Source organism: Maylandia zebra, linkage group LG2 (assembly GCF_041146795.1).
Source record: "Maylandia zebra isolate NMK-2024a linkage group LG2, Mzebra_GT3a, whole genome shotgun sequence".
NCBI classification, from domain to species: Eukaryota; Metazoa; Chordata; class Actinopteri; order Cichliformes; family Cichlidae; genus Maylandia; species Maylandia zebra.
The window spans coordinates 36,820,817-36,846,084 of NC_135168.1; the positions used below are offsets into that span (position 1 = coordinate 36,820,817).

The following is a 25,268-nucleotide window of genomic DNA, read 5'->3' on the forward strand; positions in this document are numbered from 1 at the left end:
TTGGGTCATTCTCCTGTGGTGACTGTGAAAGCATTATTTTAAAAAAAAAGCTGTCATATGTAATACAGTAGGAAATGATTTGTCATCTCAGATTGGCTTTATACTATATGCCATGATTCCATTTCACTTTATCACTGCTGTCTTTGACAAGCTTAAAGGATAAAGCCAGTGATATTCTATATTTCTGCTATTGCCAATAATACCTTACTACATCCCTCAATACTTTTTGACCATCTGTGATTCTTTTCCCAAGCCTGATTTTTACTACTAAAGGTAGTTTTATACCAGAATTTATTGATACAATATATAGAAGAGAAGCGCCTTAAGACAACTGTTGTTGTTTTTTGGCTCTATATAAATAAAGTTGAATTTACTTGAACATGGAAAATCTGTTACCATTTATTTTAATAATAGAACATATTTAGAATCATTTAACCACAGTAAAAAGTTATATGGCACACATGATCTCTGATTCTGCACATTTCTAGATCACCAATTATACTTAATCACTTTTGTGACACTGACCATGTTACGTCCTTTGTGAAAGAGAAAAACACACAAACATATTTCAGTGTGATTTAATCTGCTCATTAGAGGCTTGTCTCAGTAAATGATTTTGTAGCCATTGTAGCATGGAACATGGCATCAGAACCAAGTGGAAGTGTCAGAAGTCAGAGTCATACCTTGTCCAAAGGTTATGAAGGGCGAAAGAAACAGCACAGAAGCTGGATCAGGTGTATCCAAGGTACAAAAGAGAGACTAAAAGTGACCATACATGAAGCTAGAACATCAACGTAAGCAGAGTTAAAGGAAATAAAAGCACATCAATCTCCAATTAGTTGTGTAAAGAAGTCTATGTAGTTTTCTCTGAGGATGAGTACCAGTCTGTCAACCAGCCTTGGAAAGGCAAACTAAGCCAAACACTTGGATGGGCTAAGACCTACCAGCACAGTGGTAACTGTAAAATGGCTTTTTGCTGGAATCAAAAAGTCAGACATGTAGTGACATCATAAAAAAAAAAGCACTTTGGAAGATTTTCAAATCATGCTGGGGCAATGTGGGTTGTCAGGTTTTACACGAATTTGTTGAGGCTCTGCCAGCTCGAGTGCATGCTGTCGCTAAAGCACAAGGAAGGCAGGGCAAATATTCAAAGATAGTCTGTAATTAAATTTATGGAGAACATATGTAGATTTATGTAGATTGCATGTTATATGATTTATGTCGATTATATTATATTAATTTAGGGAAATTATGAACCATTTTCATCTGTAAGGGAAAAAATTGTATTCAATTCATAACAAACACAAAAAAAACAAATATATTCTAGAGCGACGTAAGAATTTTGGTCTCCAGTCTGCTTTTTCTTTTCTTTTTTTTTTAAATCCAAATTTTGTTCATAAAATAGCTAGACTCGGAAGATTTAAGCAAATACTAGAGTGTATTTGTTGAGGACAATTTTCATTCTTGGTTTTGTTAGGCTATAGAGTATTCATGGTAGCACAATGAATTCCATCAGTCTCTGAATAAACTACAAGTTTATTGTAATGGAGGAACATATCATCCAATCATGTGGTTCTGACCAACAATAGAGGTTCTAGTAAGTAGGGACGAGCTTTATTAGGCTTTGGCTCCACAGGTAGTGCTTGAGAAGGATAATAGATTGTTATATATACTTTTTCTCTTTTCAGGACATTTTTTGAGAACAAGAAAACATATATTATCAGCATTCTTCTGCTTTACAATTCTGATTTGTACAGTCAAACAGGTGTAACATGCAAATTTTCTTACTGCACACAATGAGCACAAACAGCACATTTCTGTAAAATTATTGCTTCTTGTGAGCTTTGAGGCAGTTTCAAATTAGAACACAGCCCCACTGGCAAGAGCGCTGCATTGTGTTGCCAACCATATTGTACCCATCTGAAGACAAACACAAAAAAATCACTCATTCAGCACACACACCACAGTGCTAAACCTCTGGAAAACAGATGTTCGTTCAAATTTGCTGCGATAGATTTACAACTCAAGTTGGCAGGTTTCAATAAATGAACAAATACTTGAAGGCAGGATTTACAGTGTCGCAAATGGAAGCTGTAAAATTGGCCGCTGGGGCTTGTTTCTCAACTTTTTCAGGGGTAGGGTCAACCAAAACTAAGCTCGTTATGGCCAGTTATCAGAGCTACTCCAACCTGAGGAGAAGTGGAGTTAGGCTTTGAAGATGCTCTAAATGATGACCTTTTTCTCCTACCCTGCTCCACTGATGTGCTTTGATAAGCTGGGCTCTGATCTCTTCTGTGGTATCACTGCATCACTGCATCACTGCACACTGCGCCGTCCTCCCCGAGCTGGCTTGCGCTAAACTTTCTCACCACGCCCTCAAATTACATCACCCAGGCTTGATGTCATTTTTCACACCATGCCTTTGAACTCGTTCAGCCACAGGCCAAAAAAGTGAGGCAGAGCACCCTGACGATGTCTTGTTTTGAACAAAGGATTATGATTATACTAAGAGTGCATTTAAAAAAAAACATTAGACATTAGTAAAAGAAAATGATTGTGCAAATGTGAAATATATCCAGACGACGCGTGCTCCTCCAAGTAGAACCAAAGTGCTGCTTAACCTCACAGTTGTGGCTCTCAAACACTACTCTCTCCCTCTCCCCTTGTGGAAGCATGCAAGCACGCCTCCGCACCAGCTGTGAGATGCAAAGCTCCCCTTTGTGTAAAAGCCTTTTGCTGTCTTTGAGAAGCCTCTGTCCATGCTATTATGTGAAAAGAACGACAATAAGAGACACGGCAAAGAGAAAAGGTGATGGGTTGGGGGAGGCAGAATGGAGAAAGACACTGAGAGGAGGGGTGGACAGGAAACTGAGCCAGCGAAAGGGAAGGATGGCGAAGGGGAGATCGGGAGAGAAGCAACGAAACTGACAGCCCCAATAGTCGATGTATGATTGATGGAGTGGTGCTCGGATGCCAGGGGTCATACATATGCAAACTGCTCATTTGTAGTTGCTGCCAGAGCTGCTGTTCACTAGAGCCCTTGAACAGTGTCGTCTGACCACTGGGACACATCGCACAATCAGATTAAGCAGCCCCCGAAATCACATGCAGGACGACCAGCAGCTGCCACGTGCACCACCGACTTTGACTTACAGTATCTGTTTTTCATCCTCCGCCTGCCATAACAGGCCCTCGTCTGTCTGTAAGAGATCTGGGTTTTAGGGGCTCAGATATGTGTCAGATGAGCTCTGGTGTCTGTGCGGCATGGATTTTCCCTCTTGACATTTTGTTGTAGGTTTTTGTTTTGTTTAGTTTTTTTCTTATTGCTTTGTTGCACACAGACCACATTTTCCATGTGAGTGGCTCAGTCTGTATGTAGTAGCACAGTATGCATAATAATCTACCTCTAGCAGCGTCCAGCCGACACCCGGCATCTACTGCGTCCGGGAATCTTTGTGCAGCTGAGACTAATGCTAAGCCAAAGCAATTAGGTTTCTTATAATCATCTGCGTGTTGACGTTTTGGGAAAAGACCTGCAGTATACTGACTGTGTTATGATTTGGTTTGAGCTTGCAAAGTGTCAAGGGCTAGGGCCTCGAACATCAGACGGCTTTGTTGCCATGTGAAGCGTTGTGATTTTTAAAATTAATTATTAATTTGCGATGAGGCCAGGACAGAATCGGGGTGGCATGCAGGGGATGGGGGCTTATGCATAAATTCTTTTAACCATTTTCTGGTTTAATTCTGTGCTCATGTTATATTCATTAATATGGAATAAGTAATTTATTGGAGTGACAATCAGAAAATATGTGATTTTCCCACAAGTTTTTATTTCTGTCCACCGCAGAAGCTGTGATGTGGCGTGGATCACAGAGTCTTCTGTGTTCAGCCATAAAGAGGCTTTCTTGTGCTTTTCCGCATTTCACTCTTTCGCTCGCCCTGTTTCTATAGCTCTCTCGCTCTCCTTTTCTCAGATCAGACTGTGCTCCAGCCACGCTATTGGGCACCGAGCTGTAAACAGGAGCGGCACACTGATCCGAGTCACCTTCATTCAGGCCCATGCCCCAGTCGCCTCACACACCATTTCTTTTTTTTCCTCCCTCTTTTTGAAACTCGTCAGTGTTTTGAATCCACACTCCCAAAAAACTGGTAAAAATGTCATGGGTACAGCTCCCTGTGCGGAGGATGGACCGCTGGGTATGCCCCTTGCTCATCGTGAGCCTGACACATAGGCCCTTTATGTGGCTGTGAGGAGGGTGGCCCCTTCCATCCTCTGCTTCTCATCCACACCCCAGAGGCTCTCATTCAACCCAGGCCTGGCTGGGGGGAAGTTGAAGCTCTTTTGTATTGGGGGGGAGGGGGATTCTTAGTGGGGGCTGTCAAGGCTGTGACTGTGTGCGCCTTTATTTCCCCAGAAAAGAGATGGGGTGGAGGGGGTAGAGATAGAGGGAGAGGGCAAGAGGGAGGCCGGAGAGGGAGGAGTGGTTCCAAAGGAGAGTTTGGACACAGAAGGCCTTGTTAACCGGCTCCCTCAAAGAGAGAGAGGATGAGACATAGAAAAGAAAGACGGAAAAGGCAAAGTAACACCAAGCATGAATTTTTTTTTTTTAAAGCCAAAAAACCGTTTCCCTCTGTTACGTCACTGTGTTATTCCCATTTTACTCTACCCTTCCCTATCTGTTCCCTCCATCTGTCCCCATGTAAGCTCAATCTTCAGCTCAACAAGCTTTTGCCCTCCCCCTCACCTCTTCTCAACCTCGTCCATTAGTTTACGCACATTCTATTATCTGGGAGAGCGGGCTAAAAGAGATGTCTGGGGTCAGAGCGATCATTATCATCACCCCTTGCTGCTACACTTGTGAGTTATAGCCCACCATACTGGAAACAGACATTTAAATCATAATCAATAAAGCAATATCAATGCTGAGAAGCATGGCAAAAGGAAATCAGGCTCCAGGCTCTGGAGGAAACACATACTCTGAGACTGAGACGGTGGCACGCACATATTGATGAAACATGATCAAGCCAAATGAAAAAAAACACACACACAATATGTGACGTCACGCTTTGCACTTTTTTTCTAATGCTCAACTAATGCACATTGTGGCTGGTGTGCAAAAATGTGTGAAAGTGGAGCGAGCGCGTCATCATGAGGGGACGACGACGTGCCGTAGCCGCTATCCGACTCTCTGGTCATGTTAAGGTAACTAGGGAAGCAATGGTATTTGCAGGGGTAGCCGTACAAGACGCACACAGTGTTTCGTCCAGCAGGGACAATGCGAGGAGACAGGTGTGACCTGACCCAGCTGTGACCGGACCACGTTCTCCGTTGCCGTTGCAGCTGAGATCACGACTGAGTCTCTGTCTCTTTGCTGCCACAAGGAGAAAATGCCAGTTGCCCGCGTACAGAAAAAGTGAACCACATCACTGTCAGGGAAGAATAGGTTTGGGACATGATACAAAAACTCATCATGTAATCAGTCAGTATAAATTACAGTTCTAACACACAGAGAAAGGCTACACAATCACTGTTATTAACTTGCACAGTTTGTGGCGAATAAGATACTCTCGTGCAAATATAATGCATAATCCAGCTGAACTGCGCAGACTTGTTGGATTCCATATTTAGAAATCTTTGTTTCACCCACAAAGACCATTTGAAGTTACTATTATTATTATTATTAGATGTGGTTCTTTTATAACTTCTTTTCTCACCAGATGTTATTGAAAACATTATGGATTTGCTTTATATGATTTAAGAATAGCAACTTAAATAACGCTTATTTTGATGATTTCTTTTCTCCGCTCAAGCCAACACGTCCCGCTGAGGCTCTCGAGCTTGACGTAGGAGATGAGTATTGTTTTTGAGGTGGCTTTTTTAATGTTTTAAGAGAAAAACAAAGCATTAAGTAAATCACACATTATCATAGGGATTGGGTTTTGAGCATTGCCTCACTTACTGAGTGAAGTGAAAATACCCCACAGCAAATCTATAGTTTGTTACAGAGCTCGCAGCAGGCAAGAATAAAAATGTAGTGGGGAAAATTAAATGAGTACAAATGATGTGTTTAATAATTAATAATTTATTTGTTTACACAGATCAACTAGAACTATTTAGTATTTAATGATGATTTCACGTTTGCTAAATTAACTGGACTGGGACACTGTAATTGCGTATACAGTTTGGTTGAAAGTTAATCGTTGACATCATTTAAAAGATCATTTGCATATTGATTTGAATTTGGGTAACTAACAAAGATGGATATTGTTTGATACTGTATTACAGTTTAGAATTAAATGCTCTTTGCAAAGCACCTAATGTTTAAATGTTGTTTTTTTTTGTTAAAAATCAAATGGAAGTCAGGTTGAGTAGTGCAGTCAAGCACATTGCCAGCTTGATCAAACACTTCAGGAGCATTGAGCTTCAGTCCAGAATCCCAAGGTCCTGTGTAGGTGTGAGCTGTGAAACGAGAGTGCAATGCACATCATGGTTTATGTGCAGCCAAAGCCCACGCAGTGCTGATCAGACAGGGATCATCTGCTATATCTGGAATCTATAACCCTGTCGCTGGTGCTTAAGGGGAAATTTGGAGAGCTCAAACCAGAACCAAAGTGAAGCTATACAGTGTGTTATGTGTCATTGAAGTAAGCTTACTTTTTAGTAATTTTTTTTGTAATCATAGAGGAGACTGAGGTGTTTTATAGGTCATCAACTCCAAATATGTACAAAATGGCACATCCATAGTAAAAAGTCTGCAATGTAAAAATAGCAATAGGCATGCATAAAAACAATTACTTTGCTATCTTAATTGCTTTCCAAAGAAAATACTTTCTGTCACCTTTCCAATTAAAACATAACCAGGAGCTATATTAGATGTATTTTTAAATGGTGCCTGCAGCATATCTTGCTGTCTAAGATATTGGATTCCACCTCTACATTTTAATGACCAGTTTTATTTATGCAGAGGAATCAACACGGCTAAACAAGAAGCCACAAAAGACCATAGCATGAAACTGTGTTTTGTTTTTCTTTTTTAAACTGTGCCAGCTGAGGATTCAGCTCTAATGATTTACATCTTGTTATTTAGCAATGCCGCATATTACAATGCCACATGGATAGTGTTTACAGTATCTTTTCAATTAGCCTAACAGTTGTACAGAGTCCGTTTTCACATGCCAGTCTCCTGACATTTCTTAACCCAACTGACATACACTTGGTGAAGTGTGAACCATTTTGCAAATGAGGGTTATTCTGGGAGAGTCACGTCTCTCCTCCCTCTCTCTCCCTCTCGCTCTCCTCCATGCACCCTCGAGAAGGTTGTAAAAGCTGTTGTCCTTTAGTGATGACGGAAAGCGAGGAGGAGCCGCGAGAGAAAAAGAAAAGGAAAAGCTCTTCAATTGGAGCCCCGATTTCTCCTCTCTCCGTCTGCGTCTGTCTCTTTCACTCTCACTCTGCATGTGGCCTGCTGCTCTGTCATCCTCAGGGATGCATCTGAAGGAGACCATCTGTTGATCCATTTGTCTCCTGCTTTGCTTCCTGTGCCACTGCCTCTCTCCAATCGATGATCAGGCCTGGCCTTTCCCCTGCCCACCCTCTTTGTGTCTGCCAACAGGCCCTCAGGGCGAGGCGAGTTTGCTGTTCGGGTTGAGATAGGAGATTGTGCCCGGATTCAGACAAAGAGAAATGATAAGCAGTGGAGAACATGCTGGGTTTTTGTACACAGACTGCTCACAATGAACAAGCTAATGACCACAGAGAAAGCTACTTTCTAATCAGTGCTCATCTAAAGTGAGCATTGTTATGCTGACCTGAGTCAAAAAAATGTAATTCTTTTTTATGCGTTGCTAATATCAAAACCGTAATCTTCTTTCGCTTTGACAGTTTATCCTTACACGGATAGACGACAGACCACGAAATAGATGTTAGGAACAATGCCGAGATGCCGAAGGACCACCGGAGGCTTCCAAACATTCACCACCAACACATTCATTGCTTGTGAAGTGTTTGGCAGCGTTGCTGCTAAAGAGAGTGGGGTGCTGGTTTCCACACATCACCCATCTGTCACCTCACATGCATGCTCATGGGTTTGACGGACACCGACTCCACCGTGGGGACTTTGGGGATTGCTTGCCTTTGATCTTCTCCCGTGACTCTCCATTAACCATCAGTCGGCAGAGCTCAGGCCCTGGAGAGCAACTGGGAAAGGGTGGCGTGTGAACACAAGCGCTGATGTAGCCAAGAGAAATTCATTGTCCAAATCTAGCAGATTACTGACATGGAGGAAAATGTACATAAATAGTGCTGGATGTAAATGTTTTGACTGTAAGTTCGTTGGACTATGGAGCAGGAGAGAGAATGGTAATGACAGGATAAAACTCAGAACACGTGTGCAGTGTGTGCGTTCCATACTGCTTATTTTTGCAGCATTTGAAGCTTTTTTTTTTCCTCTTTCTCTGTCCGCAGAGTTTTCATAGATTTGCAAGGTTTTCATCACGGCTGCTCAATATTGTTGATGATGGGTGTTTACCCAGGGAGACATGGCATTGATTTCCAATAAAGTGCAGATGGCATGCGGTCACACACACTCCTATTTTACCAAGAGCCATCCAATAAGTCATGATTTCACAACCGCAGTAACCTGGTGTTGTGGTTCTTCTGACAAAACCGGGGTGGGGTGTCCGTCATTGTGGAAAACCTTTAGTGGCTAACAACTTTATGCCTGGGATTCATTTGACTTGCTTTCACTGCATGGCTTTTTAATTTCTTCTTTTTGTGTTGCAGGCTTCCTCAGCACAGGTGACCAGGCAGCTAAAGGGAACTATGGGCTCTTGGACCAAATCCAGGCTTTGAGATGGATCAGTGAGAACATCGGCTTCTTCGGAGGAGATTCCAATCGCATCACAGTGTTTGGTTCTGGGATCGGAGCTTCTTGTGTCAGCCTGCTCACGCTCTCCCATCACTCTGAAGGTACAGTGGGGCAGAGGCGCCGGTGTGGTGGGGCTGTGTGTGATATAGCTGTTCAGCTTGTGCCTGCTGGTGTGCAGGCTTCTTGATATTATCTAGGCATGCAGGTAGTGAGTTACAGCGAGTAATCTAATCGAGTTCACTGTGCAGCATAAGAAATGTTTTAAGATGAAACAAGTTTGCATTCAAATGAATGTGATTTTCAGTCCAGAAATGGAAACTTCACGGTGGATTTCAAGCCACATGTGGGCTTTGACATATTCTGCCGGTTTGTTAGTATTCTTCCCTGTACCAAAAAATGGGTGTAGTGTGACACTGGAAGCAAGACACTGTATGTTAAGGAGAGCTTTTCAAGGTAGCCACGTCGTGCTAAATGGTGCACACTTGCAAGTTTTCTTTTTTAAAAAAACAAAATCACAATGTTTAGCTGCTACTTTAATGTCACCTCATGATGATTTACTGCTCATGTTGGACTTGTCTTTAATGCAACATGCAAGCTTGACTTGGACATGAAATAAACATCCCTCATACTAATCCTCCTCTAATGCATCACTAAATTCAAATAGAGCATTACAGGTAAGTAATTGCTGGAGGCCCAAATGCATAATACTGAAAGTGAAATTATTACATGTTTTTGTGCAAACATTTAAAAGTCATTACTGTAAGGGACCGCATCCTCAATTAGATTTGACATCATGGATGGATGCATGGATCTGAGGTTGCAGTTTGGGGAAGGCCTTCATAAGGACTGGCTGCAGCTCCCAAGCTGGGCTGGGGGAGGTAGGGTGAGGTACAAAAATGAGAATGAATTGCCAGTGGTGTAGGAAGGGTCATTTAAGGCATTATGGGTAGTTGTGGCTCAGCAAGTAGAGCAGATCGTCTACTAATTGGAAGGTCATTGCACAGTTTTGTGGCTACTCCAGTATGCATGTTGAAGTATCCTTGGGAATGATACTGAACTTTGAGTTTCCCCAGATCCATCCATTGCAATGTGAGTATTAGACAAACTATATATATAAGTACCAGTTCATTTACCATATAGTCAAAGCACTCGAAGGGGAGTGTATGAGGTGCTGTCCAGCTCCTAAAATTCAGATAAATTAACTCTTAATTGACCACAGTTGTGTGAATGCGACAGGCTGCAGTCCGCAAAGCGATGTTATATTTTTTTATATGTTATTTTCCAACTGAGAGATTTTTACATTTAGCCAGGCTCATGTAGCCTCATTGCAAACATGTTAACAAGCCACAAACATGTTGCTTTGGACACAGATGGCTGGAGGTGTAACACTGGGCTGTTACTGTACATTACATGGAAATAAACCACATCAAAGAAACCACTCTTGCAGTAGATAGAGGCCTGGTCCCAGACAGTGTTGTGGCCACAAAGCTATTAAGCGATACACCCCCATCACTACACACACCAGCTCAAACACACACACAGAAGCACACACTATTCAAGAACAGAGTGAAATCTCTCTTCTTGGATTTTTGATTAGTGGACCAACCAGGGTGAGTTTGAAAGAGGTCATTTGATCGTCTCTTCCTTGGAACCCCATTACAGTGCCAAGGATTTGTGATATGTTTTGCATTCTCCAATTTGCATTAAAGTGTTACTAATTGCCTTGATTTCCTCCGATGACTGATGACTGCTTTTGAATTGAATTTTTACCATAAATGCCTTTTTTTTATTCATACTTCATAATGCTACGCTCCATGTAGCATGTTATTATACTGCCAGAGAAACCATCTCCTCCCAGTAAATTGGATATTACCGGCTCTGTTTTTTCCCCTGAATGGAAATGTATGCCCCACTGATGGGATAAGAAAAAAGAAAAAGCCAGTAAAACTTGAGCGATCCTAGCAAATTGAAACAGGAAGCCTTCTATCACGCCAGGACTCTTGCTGTGAATGTTACCAATGGCAATCAGATTTCACACAGACTCTCTGGGAGCACAGATTGTTGTAATTATATAAAGTTTAGGACTGGAGTGGGCTGCTGGATGTGACAGGAAATACAAGTGAAGAAATGTCTTTTTGCACCTGCTTTCACAGCCTCCACTGTACACCACCCCGCCCCTCCTTCGGTCTTAAGCGTCGAAGCGAAAACTGGTAAGATGCTGTTGTTGCCAAGGCAACGTCACAAACAAGAAGGGAATCAAAGTGTCCGGGTCTACAAAGTGTTGAAAATTAAGGATAAAAATATATAATCAACTGAATTACAAACTGTGACACAAGAACACCTGGTTTCAGGTGGCCTCTGGTAATGGACTTGTGTAATGATTTTCTATCCGTGTCAGCAGACTGTTGCATCTCTGATAGAGCCTCTTATACTGAGCTTCCTACTTTGCAGTCTGAATGAAAATTAAGTCAGAAACACCACTCACGGTGCATCACAGCCCCTGAATTTATACTCCAACTTGCTTGCATGTAAACCCTTTTCCACTAGAGAAGTAGTATTTTCATAGTAGTGGTACATGTGGTATTATGGAATAAGATTTGCATCCCTACATACACAAACATTTCCCTTCCTGTTCTGCTCAGATGCACGATAATGAAGCCCAGGTGAAAAAATAAAAAAAGAGGAAATCAATGATGGCACACTGTACTGAAGCTCCCTGGTGTGTTGGTGTATTTAATGACAGTATTCCCACTCTTACGGTACAAAGTCTGTCATCACCGCCTGCAGTGCATAGACTTTCCATCTAACCGAGACTCTTTTCATGCCTGTTGGTGGCAGAGTGACAACTTATTTTAGATGCTCCATGCTCCTCCTGAAGCTTATTTAATAAGCTGAATTCTCCTATATCATCCTGGCCCTCTGGCCTCTCTCTTTGATTGCCTGCTCCGCTGGCCTGGCCTTGGTGGCGTTTTCGTGTGGGCGCGCCGAGGGCTCCAGTCACAGGGTACATCCATCACGGAGTTTTCCCCTCCTGGCCCGTGTGGAGGCTGGTCTGGATGCCTTCTCGCGAGGGCTAGCTTTTTTAGACCATGGTGCCTGCCCTGCCTCGTCCTACATCCAATCTCATCCTTACTTCACCCATCTGTCTCCTTGCCTACACAGTCAGTAAAAGCATGCACGGGACATGCTCTTTTTCACCATGTGCCAGTGCGTCTCTCTCCCTTGTCTCCCTCTCTAGGTTTCTGCTCCCTAGTCTGCAGCATGTGTGGTGTGTTGCTATTAATAAGATGGCTGCCTTGTCTGGTATGTGGCAAGCAATCTTGCTGCACATCTGAGACTTTGGAAGCAGAATGGTCATTAAAAGCGCAGTCTCTCTCGGCAGGAGAGTGTTTTTGACCAGCTTATTAAATGTAGCTCAACAGTTGTGTTCCCACTGAGGAAAATCTCTGTCCCCATCTTCTTTTTTTCTCCATCTTCAAAAAGAAAATGGCTAAAGAAGTTCAAAAGAAAGGACATTAGCAAGTCCCATGTATTATCTATCTGGCATCGCACAGGCGCTAATTAAACATGCAGATTTGGCTTTTTCCCCTATCTCCTAATAATCGTTATGATTTCAAAATTGAGATGGCTTTTCTGTGCATGAGCAGAATACCAAGTGCCCAGTGACTCAGACATGTGCATTTGTACATATATCTCTAGAGATTCAAAGAAGTGTTGCTCAATTCAAAACCCAAAGGAAATATACTATGCCATTCACACTCAGTGTCAGTGTGCATCTCATCCCCGCACATATGTCAGCACAGGCGTGTCCATTCACAGCTCACACATGAGGGAAGGGCTAGGTGTAGAGGCGCTGAAGGTCGTTTGGTTTCTTTTTTCTTTTTTTTCCTTCCTCCCTCTCTTCCAGTAAGCAATCAGGATAAAAGCTCCACTTCTAAGGAAGTGCTCCCGTTTTAATGGAATGTTCTGGACATTAAAGACAGCTAGTGAGGAGGATCCTTCATGCCAATGTCAGCTTTCATTTTTATTAAGACTTCTGGGTTATTGAGAACCATAAATACACATGTTAAATGCCTGGGTTTTATTACAGAAGTGCAAGGAGTACAAATGCATTTTAATGCAAGACGCCTCCTTGCAAATACTTAAACCCCATGAACCATGAGGGCAAGGGAGCAGGTACTTTGTTTTCAGGAGAGGGCATAGGTTTGAATCTATTTAGTGGGAAGAACAGGAGAGGATTTGATTAAGTGATAGAATGTGTGATTGGATCTGGAGAAACTGAAGATCAGAGCGACAGATTGTTTTTGCTTTTTTTTAAAAAAAAATCTTAAATATGAACTTTATTACAGGCCACTGATGTTGTTTTAAATTTGCGAGTGTCTAGTGTTTCTAGTGTCATTCTTTCAAAATGTGTTTTGGAAGACACTTACAGAGCATGTTTAGCCAGGTAGGTAAGATACAGCCACAAAGCTTCAAGAGTATAACTGAGATTCAAGCAAAGGTTGATTTTGAACATGGATTTAGCCCTTCTCGTTTCATGGGATTTGATAGATCCACAAGGTATTTTATGGCATTTACTACCATCGGGGACTGTGGCCCTGAAATCATCGCACAAACAAAACCTTTATCAATTATTTATTAATGCTGTTAAGGGGGATTCTTTAACCCAAATCCTAACAAACTAAATATGAAAGGAAAGATTAAAAGAGAGTCCAAAGGATTAAAATCAACAAGTGAAAACCAAGTAAAACAAATAGCAGGCTTGTTAGAGCCATGAGTCATACAGTGATGGATATTACAACATAAGTATGCACTTACACAGAAGGCTAACTAAAGCATTCAGTCTTTGTTTATAGTAAGATGTTGTACAAAAATAGCTGATTGTAGTGTTAACCTGCTGGCGTTAGCTTGCCAATGATTGTAATTTAAAGAAATATTAGGCTTAGCGTTCTTACACCACGACAGTGGCCCCTGCTCATTCTAAAATGGGCGAGCATTGCTCAATCTGCAGCTTAAAGAAAATATCAGCACACCAGAACGAAGACAAGATGGAAGGAAGCTCATTAGCATGCACGAAATACCAGACCTAGTGTCGAAGAATGGCAGTTTCTACATGCACGGTACAGAAATAAACACTCAAAAAGTACAAGCAGGAACCTGCAATAGGTCAAAAATACACAGCCTGACATGTACTTGTTCTTTAAAGCAGCCACACTCCAACTTCTGCGCCACTTTACTCCCCTTTGCCTATGAGAGTATTAATTTAGCCTTCCAGTGGGCGGCTCATTGGTGTCACAACATAATAATGCGGAGGTGATAATCAGGTAACACTTATTATTCTTCAGCAAGAAGAAATCATAAAAAAACAGTAAAAACTCAGAGATGATTAACAAAAGATGATTTTTTTTTTCATGTTCAGCTCTGGCTAACATATAAGATAAGATAAGAAAGATAACTCTTTATTGTCATTGCACAGTCATCCATAGTACAATAGTACAATGAAATTGGAAAGCTGTACGTCGGCACTTCATATAACACAACACGACATGATACGACACATCACAACGCAACACAAACAACACAACGCAGTATATTAACTTAGTAATAAAAAAGAAGAAGAAGTGTATTTGAATTCCACACTGTTATTATTGCACATTAATTGTTATTGCATCTTGTTATAAATATAAATATTATTATTGTTACTGTTTTTACCGTTGTTACCTCCCCCCCAAAAAAGTCCAGGTAGGTAGCCAGTCAGGTCAGCTATTTGCATTGATTAGGACTATTGCCCTGTTGTAAAAGCTGTCCTTGAGTCTATTTGTTCGGGACCTCAGCAGCCTGAACCTCCTGCCAGATGGCAGCAGCTTAAACACCCGCTGTCCTGGGTGTGTACCATCCCGTAGGATGCTGCGTGCCCTCTTGAGACAGCAAGTGCTGTACAGGTCCTTCAGGGAGGGAAGAGGATGTCCAAGGATTTTTTGGGCCATAATGATGACTCCCTGGAGTGCCTTTCTGTGTGCTGTGGTGCAGCTGGAGAACCACACACCGATGCAATGTGTCAGCACACTTTCAATGGAGCAGCGGTAGAAGACGGTCAGCAGCTAGCGGTGTGGAGCTTTGGGGAGCGGGGCGATTGTGGCCTATGAGTTGGGTGTTCGTCTTGTAATTGGAAGGTTGCCGGTTCGAGCCCCGGCTCGGACAGTGTCGGTCATTATGTCCATGGGCAAGACACTTCAACTACCGCCTACTGGTGATGGCCAGAGGGGCCGATGGCGCGATATGGCAGCCTCGCCTCTGTCAGTCTGCCCCAGGGCAGCTGTGGCTACAACTGTAGCTTGCCTTCACCAGTGTATGAATGTGAGAGTGAATGAATAGTGGTATTGTAAAGCGCTTTGAGGGGTCCCGAAAAGCGCTATATAAATGCAATCCATTATTATTATTATTGTAGCAATGGCATCTTCAGTTGATCTGTTAGCTCTGTATGCAAACTGGAGCGGGTCGAGTGTGGGTGGCAGGCAGGACACGATGTGACGTCGGACCAGTTTCTCGAAGCACTTCATTATAACAGGTGTTAGAGCAACTGGTCGGTAGTCGTTGAGGCTGCTAATGTTAGTACGCTTTGGCAGTGGGACAATTGTGGCTGACTTTAGGCACGGCAGGATGCAGGACTGGGACAGTGAAGTGTTGAAGATCTTAGTGAAGACCCCAGCCAGCTGGTCTGCACACTCTTTTAGGACCTTTGCGGTTACCCCATCTGGTCCGGCGGCCTTCCTGGGGTTCACTGCCCTCAGTGTGCGCCTCACCTCATATTCCTGCACCATGAGGCTTGGGCTGCTGCTGCTGTCCGATGTTTTTGCTGCTGCCGCCTCTGGTCCCTTCACCTCAAAGCATGCGAAGAAGTGGTTCAGCTCCTCCTCAAGCGCCGCGTTACCCTCAGTCAACGTGGTATTGCAAGGTTTGTAGTTGGTTAAGTGCTGAACTCCCTGCCATACCTGTCATGAGTTGTTGTTGCTGAAGTGGTCTTCGATCCTTCTCTTGTACGCTGCCTTGGCTTCTCTGATGCCTCTTTTCAACTCAGATTCTGGTTGGAATACACCAGGAGACGTTTGTCCACAGTGACACTGTTGACACAGAAGTTAATATATGAGAGCACTGATGTTGTGTGCTCTTCAAGGTCCTGATGTTCGAACACGCTCCAGTCCGTGTTTTCAGGGGTTGCTCTGTAGCCTTTTTGGATGTTGCTGTAGGCTTTATCCAGTGTGTGTTTTCCCCCTCATTGCACATTTAATATGCTGTTCAAATACTGACCTTAAATCAGCATGGTTGAAGTCCCCAGCTATAATGTGCACTGCACATTAACATATGTGATGTGTTACAGTTTCAAGCCTGGTGGGTGTGTACGGGCAAGGCTGTGTGTGTGTGATCCAAGAGCTCACTGGTGTCATGGCTTGTGCGATCCTGTTAATTTATGTATTCCATACATTATAACTTTGTAGATTTTCATTCTGTTTTACACTGGACTTTGAATCTCTCTCAGCTTGAGAAGATTCAAATTTTGAAGGTCAATGTAGGGACTGATTCTGACTGATTCCAAAGCAAAAACAGGGGAGAAAATAAAGATGCCATCTATTTGAACTCAAATAAATCTGCCTGTTTTAACTCAGTGCTTGTGTTGGCATGTGCACCCAACCTCTGCTCTGATAAGCATTTATGATGCACACGCAGGCTTGTAGTTGTCCTTAGAGTAAAGAACACAAACACTGTTGGTCTATGCATGCTTGGAATTGCAAGGGTGTGTTGAGCCTTGAAAACTTGTGCTCTTATTCACTGGTGCATCTTGAGATACAACACGTAATTTAAGGCTAATATATATGCTGCTTTAAATTACCCTGTCTTAGAGAGTGAAGAAGGAGGCCAACAGGCTGCATGAAGTGTTGCAGTGAATCACTTCTTTAACTGTAATGTTGGTCTACGTCTGGCTATGACCTTTGAAAAATAACACGTGTGGGTTTTCTTTCTGAAACAAGACTCATGGGACGTTCTCCTTGCGGAATGGCCTACAGGCCTGCTAATGTCCCTGCACTGAGCTCTTGCTGTACAGATCTAGAGGTGCAATCCATCTACGTTCTTGGCCCACTTCATTTGTGTGGGTTCACCCATCCTTTCCCTGTCTGGTTTAAGCGACAAATAAAGGTACCTCGCAAGAGCTGGAATTTTCCTCAGAGTCGCCAGGAAAGATAGCAGCATAACCGCATCCCTGGGATGTTATTCATACACCATGCAGCTGCCATTGTTGTGCAAATGCATCCAGCTTGAGAAAATTCAGGGACAATTGTCAAACTTGAATAGACCCCATTTCTAAGGTGTCAAAAGCATTCAGCGACTCGTCACTGTAAAGTTACCTGGGTGTTTGGGGCAACAGAATGCCTCTATCTCGAGGTTTGATTTGGCTGTTTGCTGAAGGGTGTCTGTGCATTTCAGGGTGTGAAAAAGACCTATGCGAGATGAGAGAATGGGGACGCGCCTTGTCAGGTGCTGTATTCTTCCACCTCGATTGACAAGAGCGATAATTAAACCAGGGGGATGCCATCTCTGCGGAGCAAGAATGCTTGTATTTATTTAAGCTGACTACTCAGCTTTGTTGTCTGCCACATACCGTCGCCTTCATTGTGTGGAAAAAGCAAACTGCTTTTAACAAGTGGTCTTTGTGACATTTTTCAGTCACTCTTTGAAGGACGGTGTCTTCGACTTTGTATAGTGAAGCAAAATTGCCTAATTTTTTCCTAAACAAAGACTGAGGATTACCCACCAAATAAAAGGTATTACACTCTTTTTGAAACTGAAAGAAATTGTAAATAGCCTAATTCAAGCAGCAAATTGGCTTTTTTTTTCTTCCAAAGCTCCGCAGAAGGAAATTGAAATCAAAGTTGTGCTTAGCAGAAGGGGGAAAAAAGGAAAAGCGCCCCACTAGAGTAATGTGAGGTGGGAGGGGTGTTATGAGGGGAAAGAAGCCTTTGAGGTCAGATAGCCAGTTTGAGGTGAACACTCTAGAAAATAATATCCAGTCGGACTGTCCATCAGAGTGTGGCAGCTTTACCTATCCCTCACCAGGAGAGAGCCGAGGAATGAAGAATTGACAAATGGTCCTAAAATGGAGAAAGCAGTTTATTCAAGTGCTCCAGACATTAGTCTGTCTCAGCTTGCAGCAGTTCTTTGAGCCTATAAAGCATGGAGTTATAGGTGTTAAAGAGACAAGCAGCAGGTCAGAGTAAGAAGCAGTGGATAATTGAGTACTTTAGTAAATCCATGCCTCCATCAACCAAGGTAATACCTCAGAGCATTGCATATACCTGCAGCCCAGGACCCACAACTGGTACGATAGACCTCAGCAGCTTGAGAGACTCGTGGCACACACGGGCTGTCTGAGCAGCATTCTTCAAGATAATACAAGGAGACCCATCTGGTGATGTATTGCCGAGATTACTTTTGGGATCTAATCGCAGCTGATGAACGAGGTCACTACAGAATATGTCATCTGTTTATGACCTGCAGTCCCCGGTGAAGACGCTGCCGAGTCATTAGTTCAGGTAGATGTAATCTATGAATCATTCTTGATAAATCATTGTCAAGGGCGCATTCAAACAGCTCCTAATAGACAGTGACAGCAGTGGTGAGGGGAATGGTGGCACAGCTCCTCGCTGTGCCCTTACTGTTCTTTGATCCTCTTAGGCTTTGGATCAATCATACCAATAGCTGCATCATATTGCTCCCAGACTGTCTGGTCTGCTTCCTCTCTTTATTGGTCTAATGACTTGATGGAGGTTTCTTTCCGTCTGTCTGTCTGTCTATTTCCTCGCTGCACTCATCCCCACTCTAGCACCTTCATCTCCGAGGCATTTTCTCGAGCTCCTTTTCCTTGTTCTCAAAGCAGTTTCTTTCTTTCTCTGTTGCGCGCCCTCCCCCGTGTCTCTTCTCGTCTTCTCACCATGTCTCCCTCTCTCTGCCTCAGTCTTTCTCTGGCACCAGTGTAAAGCATCCATTATAGAGCGATGCATGGGTGTCTGTGTGAGTGGGAGAGAGGGACTTGGCACTCCTCCTGCCCCACCTGCAGAGGAAGCACTGACAGCTGAGCACTGGGGGCTCATCGTTCCCCCTCCTCCTCCGCCCATCTCCACATCTCCACTGACCTCCCTCCTCCTCTCACACCTTCTCCCTCGCTTTCTCTCTCTATCTCTCTTTGGTCGCTGTTGTTCAACACAAACCGGCCCAATTTCTGACGCTCACTATCTTCCCTTTACGCCATTTTCACATTTCATTATGTCCATCTAGTTTATTTCTTTCCTCTCCTTATGTCTTCCTATTTTGTTGCCCTCTTTCCTGCTTGTTAAAATTAGTTTTTTGCTCTTTCTTTCTTTTCTTTTTTTTTGTTATACCCATGATTGTTTGTACTCATTCATTAGGCATTCTGCACCAGGCAAAAATACATGGTTGTTTCTGTGTTTGTCTGCCAGATGAACAACTACAGTGTAATTAGCTGAACTTTCCCCTTTAGCGATGACCCCGAGCACTCCGTGTTTGCTTGTTGTAGCTGACAGCTCACCTCCACGGCTAGCTGGGTCAGTCCTTCGGTGGCTGTGCATCTGTTTTCTCGGCTGAGGGAAAGAAAAAGCGCTCAGTGTCTCTGCATGAATAACAGATGGATACTGTGGAGCTGCTTTTAAAGCACGCCATGCTTGAAAGCGCCATCGCGTTTCTCGTCAATTTCACAGGTTTTCATACCATGTGATTTATGTGTGTACATCCTCCGCTGGCGGAAAAAGGGAGCCTTACCAGGTGTTTCCGAGTGCTTTTCGGTGATGTTTTTCAAACTCCTACATTATTTTCAAATAGGAAATGTATGATTTTACTCTCACTCCATTCTCCTCTAACTACTCCATCCATACAAAGAGAAAAATACTTGCCTGCTTCATGATTATAGGCATCCAGAAACATATGCATCGTTCTGTTTACATTTACCCTACTTGGTACAGTTTGTGCTTACAGACAAGATGGTTTGAAGGGAAATTTGTTTTTTCAGTGTGCGATAAGAAATGTCGCATAGGAAAAAACATCAGTCCAATTACTTTGCAGTTGGGCCGAGCTCGTGGGATTTTCTCGCTGAGAGCCCATCACAGTGTGATGCAGACAATGATATTCGTGTATACCATCTGGATTCCTACCAGTGACATAATGTGCTGTAATTTACACCTCAGCTCTTCACTGTGCGTGTGTGAGGCTGTGACGTGCAGTCGCAAGCTGTAGCTCCGCGTTTGAGTCGTTCAGTTCCGGGCAGTGCAAATGTATTAGCTGTAAAAATTTGCATAGTCTGAGCACAATAAAATCCCCAATGAGACGAACTTCAGCAATCATGCTGACAAGCAGAAACCCCTACTGTAAAGGGCCAACATTGTGCAAACTGACAAAAAGACTAAATCTTTAGCTCTCAGGCCCACAAGGCTGTAATAGATTTTTTGCTTAGAGAGGTAACATAAGCTATAGATCCTTTTCAGTGGTAAAAGAGAGTGACTCACCAAATCAAATGCAACTGTTACAGAAAAACATTGCCAATTTGCTATTTCACAACTTGAAGACAGTTTCTCTCTCCTGAACAGGAACTTCTATCTCAGGTTACAGTGATCACCTTTGGTTTGTATTTGAACCGAGAGATTACCTGTTACAGGTTTTAGAGACAAATGCTTTGAGAAGAAAAGTTCACTTTTTACCTTTATACCATCCACATGCTACAAATAAAGTATCATCTTAACAACAGGTAATGGCTTCTGCATGCTTTTAACAAAGATGTGGAGCCCACCCACCAGCTGACCTCCTATACCATAATGATTGAGCAATCATAAGAGTATAATTCGGTGCACTCTACAAATTGCTCCCTTCGTGCCACAGATATAGGACTTCAAAACGGAGGAGAACCCGATTTATTTTTTTGCCCTTTGCCACAACTGCCTCAAATAAAATAGTATGCTGAAGTTCACTGCAGTATCTTTGCGCTCATGTAATTCACTGGTGTGTGATGTAAAGTTATCGATGTGCATGTTGCCCTGTATCTATATGTGTCTACACTGCTCCTGGCTCCTCTAGCTCATCTTTCTGGGAGACAGAACATGCACAGGTTGTCAATACAAATGTCTCATCCTGGGACAATGGGTCTATCTTTTTACTAAATCTCTGGCTGTGTGAAAAGGAAGAAAAATAAGAATCAGCTCTGGGTTTACCCCTGGAAATTTGTGTACTGATACATAGAAATCTCACAATCTTTGCACATGATTTATCAATACACAACATTTGCAGCATTGACAGTATAACCAGGTTAGAACGCTGCAGCTACAATTCAATGGTTAGAAGGAAAAGGCTCTCCTGAGCCACGTTAAACTGCTCATGTGTAGAATTTGAAAACTTCTGACTTTAGCAACCATCAAACGCGTAACTGTTTTTATATTTGGGGGGATATATTGGGGTTTTAGGACCTGTGTGAAAAGTTTCACAGTATTTAAGTAGTCTTTAGCTCTGCAAGCTTCATGAAGGATATTCCAAAGCTCTTCTTTGGATGATGCCGTTTGTTACATTCTCTGTAAAGATGATCCCACACACCGCTTCAATATTTTTTTTCTTATTTTCTTAAGGCCTTGACTTTCAGAAGTTGTACATGGTTTTTCAGACCTACAACTTCTCCTGTTACCCTCTATTTGTCTGGTTTCCTCACATTTTTAAGGACATGCTGCACACCATGCTGAGATATGCCAGGTTTTTGGATACTAGCTCTTTGGAAATCACCTTGTTGGTTCAAAAGTACAATTTTATACCTGTCAAACTGTGTTATCTTTGACATTTTTTAGAGATTCGGCTAAAGAAATGGGAACAAATTATGTGTCTTTGCAACAAGGTGGTAAGAAATTGCCTTAGGGTTCTTGTTGTGTGTAGACAAAACACTGGTTCATCCCTTGAGTTAAAAGGGGTCTTTTTATGCTTGACTGATTCATAGGTCAGTGTTAAGTGTGTTGTAAGGGAATTCCCAGTGAAAAAACACTCCTCACCTGAGTATTGCTTTTGAACGCAGCATTAACCCTGACTCATCTTCTAGCTCTCTGATCAGAGCTTGATTACAAGTGGCATCTTAACCACTGTTAAGTCTCTCTTTGCTTTTTGGTCTCATTCTGCTTGTAGGTATTTAGAAAATGCATTCAATGTGTTAAACTAACTGTCAAAACATGTGTAGTAACTCTCTTTCTGTTATAGTCTTCCTGATCCTAATGTTTGTGGACTAGCTTTGTTATCTCCTTTGGTGGCTTTTTGGCTGCCCAGAGCCTGACAGTGGTGAAAAGGATCACAGCATTAAATCTCTAGTTTGGACTACAGTAAGGCAGATAACAGCCAATTTTCTCCTTTGTAGTGATCTCCCCTGCTACTCTGTTGTCTTTTGTATGTTAGCTTGATTGCATATTTCAATATATTAACCACAGAAGTGTTTTGTATTTGAACTGAGTTGCCTCATTTGGTATTGGGTTTCTGTAGAGTTCATCTGTTTTTGTTTAGTTTTAACTTTCAGTCAGCCTTCACAGTTAGCCTTTGGTGAGGTCCCCTCCCAAGACTTGTGCCTGTGAGTAAAAGCACTGCGGCACAAATAGAATAGAATAGAATAGAATTCAACTTTATTGTCATTGCACATGCACAGGTACAGGGCAACGAAATGCAGTTTGCATCCATCCAGAAGTGCTTTAGTGATATAGATATATTACAATATATATTAGCAATAATATAGATATGTGAGTATATTACAGAAATGGGTCTATTATGGTATGTTTTCAGTTTGCAGTGAAGCACATCTGTTCAGTAGTAAGTTGCACCCCTGGGCACTCCTTAGTGTAAATTGTCTCCCCAAGGTAGCTGTATTAATTTGCTTGTTTTGCTGGGCTGATATTTTAACTATTTTAGTATTGTGATTGTAGCTCTTGTGTTTTTGAAATGGTTAAGATAATACTTTATTATCCATCTATTTTCTTCCACTTGTCCAATTTAGGCTGCGCTTGCACAAATCCCAGCTACTATCAGGTGAAAGGCAGGTACACCCTGGACAGGTTGTCAGTGTATTGCAGGGCTAATAAAGAGAGACAAAACCAATTGCACCTATGGGCAATATGGAATCTCCAGTTAACCTAACCCCACTACTTGCATGTCTTTAGACACAAATAGAACACACAAACACAGAAAACACATAGAAATCAATTGGCTAGATGAAGGATTGCAACCCAGAATCTTTGTGCTGTAAGGCAAAGGTGCTAACCACCGCACCATCGTACTACCCACTTATACTTCTAATTCTATGGGTTTTATTAAACTTTTGTTTGCTGCAGATCCAGTCTTATTTTTGATTACTTGACTTAATTATCAAATAAACGATTGAAATGAACCTGTTACATCGAGGCCTTGCCACTACCAAGTGATATGATCAGATTAAGATTTCCAAGGTGGCTGGTCTACTTCCTCTTGTAACTACCTCCTGCCATAAGTGGCTTCACAAGCAAACAAAAAAACAAACAAACACAAAAACATTCACCTAAAAATAGTCGGATACAAGGGCTGGACTGAAAATCAGTAACAAGTGAAAAAGCATTCAGTGTCCAAAAGAAAAATCTGAAAGACATCCAGAAAGCCTGGAGCACTATAGCTCAAGACCACTTTGAAAGCACAAAAATTAAATGAGCCATGACTCAAGACTTTTGCACAGTAATGTGTACTGATGTCAAAATTTTCCACACATAAAGTTTTTATATTTCATATCATTGCACCGGTTCATGGATTTGTTTTGATCCAATAGTTTTGGGTTTAAAAAAAAAGAACTGTTTATACAATAACAAGAAAACAGGTGTTGCCTCAACTTGATTATGCCTCCTCGAGTGTTTTTCAAAGCTCGAGGTTGTGGTGGATCAGGAACCAGTGAGCCTCCAGTTCATTAAATTAAAAACAAGAACAGCGATGTACGAGTCAAAGAAAACTCGCGCGAAATCCAGCTAAGGTAACAAAGTCAGATTAAATAAAACACTAAAAGGAACCCTTACGCCTCAGAGCTGTTCGTGATGTGGTGTTTAATATTCAACAGAGTGGCAGAAGTAACCGTGTGAACAACGACCAGAAAAGAAATTGCACTGAACTCCTATTTTCTCACCCACAGTAAGCGCACCTGGCTAATTGCTTCAAAATCTAAGCAGACTTTTAGAATCCTGACACTTCCTGCCCAAGCTTTGATGCAGTTGCACATTCAAAACAGCACTTCATTTAAGCATGCCAGCAGGCTTTGACAGCTAAAGTGACTGCTCAACAAAGCAAACAAGAATACCTGCAAAGTAAATCTTAACTGTGTATCATTTTGAAGGTGACCCAGGCTTTCAGTACATAATCAAGCCTTTGACAGACTGAACATTTAAGTAAAACAAATAGTGTTTTTTTTGTTAGCCAGACATAATGCTGCATCATATTTTATAATATGAAAAATAGTCAGCACCCCTGAATCATTTCTCCTTGTTTAAGTGAAGGCTGTTTGGAGAGCGCGCATCCTCTGCAGTGGTTCGGATGTTGACAAACCCATATGGCGTGCCACTAATCTTGATCGATGCCCACCACTGTGAACACTGCTCACACTGTAGAGGATAATGAAATGTAACAGTGCAACATTTCACAAAAATCATCCCTGTGATTGGTTTATTATCTGATATGAAATGCTTCATAGCTTCGGACATTTTCCAGCCAGAAAAACACAAAGTCGGTGTTTGGTTACCAAATACAGAGCAGGACGGAGTGCTCATAAAATTGTCTGAGCTTGCTCGCCCAATGTGCTATTCTTAGGGTTCCCCTTAGAGCCACCATCTAATTGGAGCCCGAGTTGTCCTATCGGTGAAGCTATCCTCGACATAGACTTTATAGGAGGATTGTGAGTGACTGAGAGTCCCTGACTGAATGTCTGTGGCTGTTCTCCTGCATGTCACGGGACTCCTGTTCATCGGTGAGGGCTTCATTAGCCGAAGATGGGAGGTGGCAGCAGAGATAGAACAGCTGTTTAGCTAACCGCTTGCATTGTTAGCCAGCCTTCTCCGTATGCCTAACTGCCTAAATCCGTCCCCTAGCTGCTAATAGAATGCTCATTAGGAGGAGGAGAGGGAGACTCTATATGAAACAGAGTCACTTTACTACAGTCCTACCAGCTTTTGCTACTCCTCCTCTCCCTCTGGTCTCTATTAAAGAGATGTACAAAATAATCCTTCCCGGCATAGATCAACTATTATTCCAACTTGCTTTGCCCCCCTCTCTCTCTCCGACCCAAGCCCACAGGGAAAATGTTTGGAGCACGGGCAC

General features: G+C 42.5%; 1 protein-coding gene across 4 annotated transcripts in view; it reads left to right on the plus strand.

Annotated features, from left to right (window-relative positions):
* nlgn3a (neuroligin 3a) overlaps positions 1-25,268 on the plus strand; it is a 139,192-nt gene that overhangs the window by 84,588 nt on the left and 29,336 nt on the right. For all 4 annotated transcript variants that reach the window (XM_004541005.3, XM_076891944.1, XM_004541006.3 and 1 more), the window contains one exon: positions 8,783-8,968. In XM_004541005.3, the coding sequence (XP_004541062.1) occupies positions 8,783-8,968 (186 nt within the window). The remainder of the gene's footprint in view (positions 1-8,782; positions 8,969-25,268) is intronic.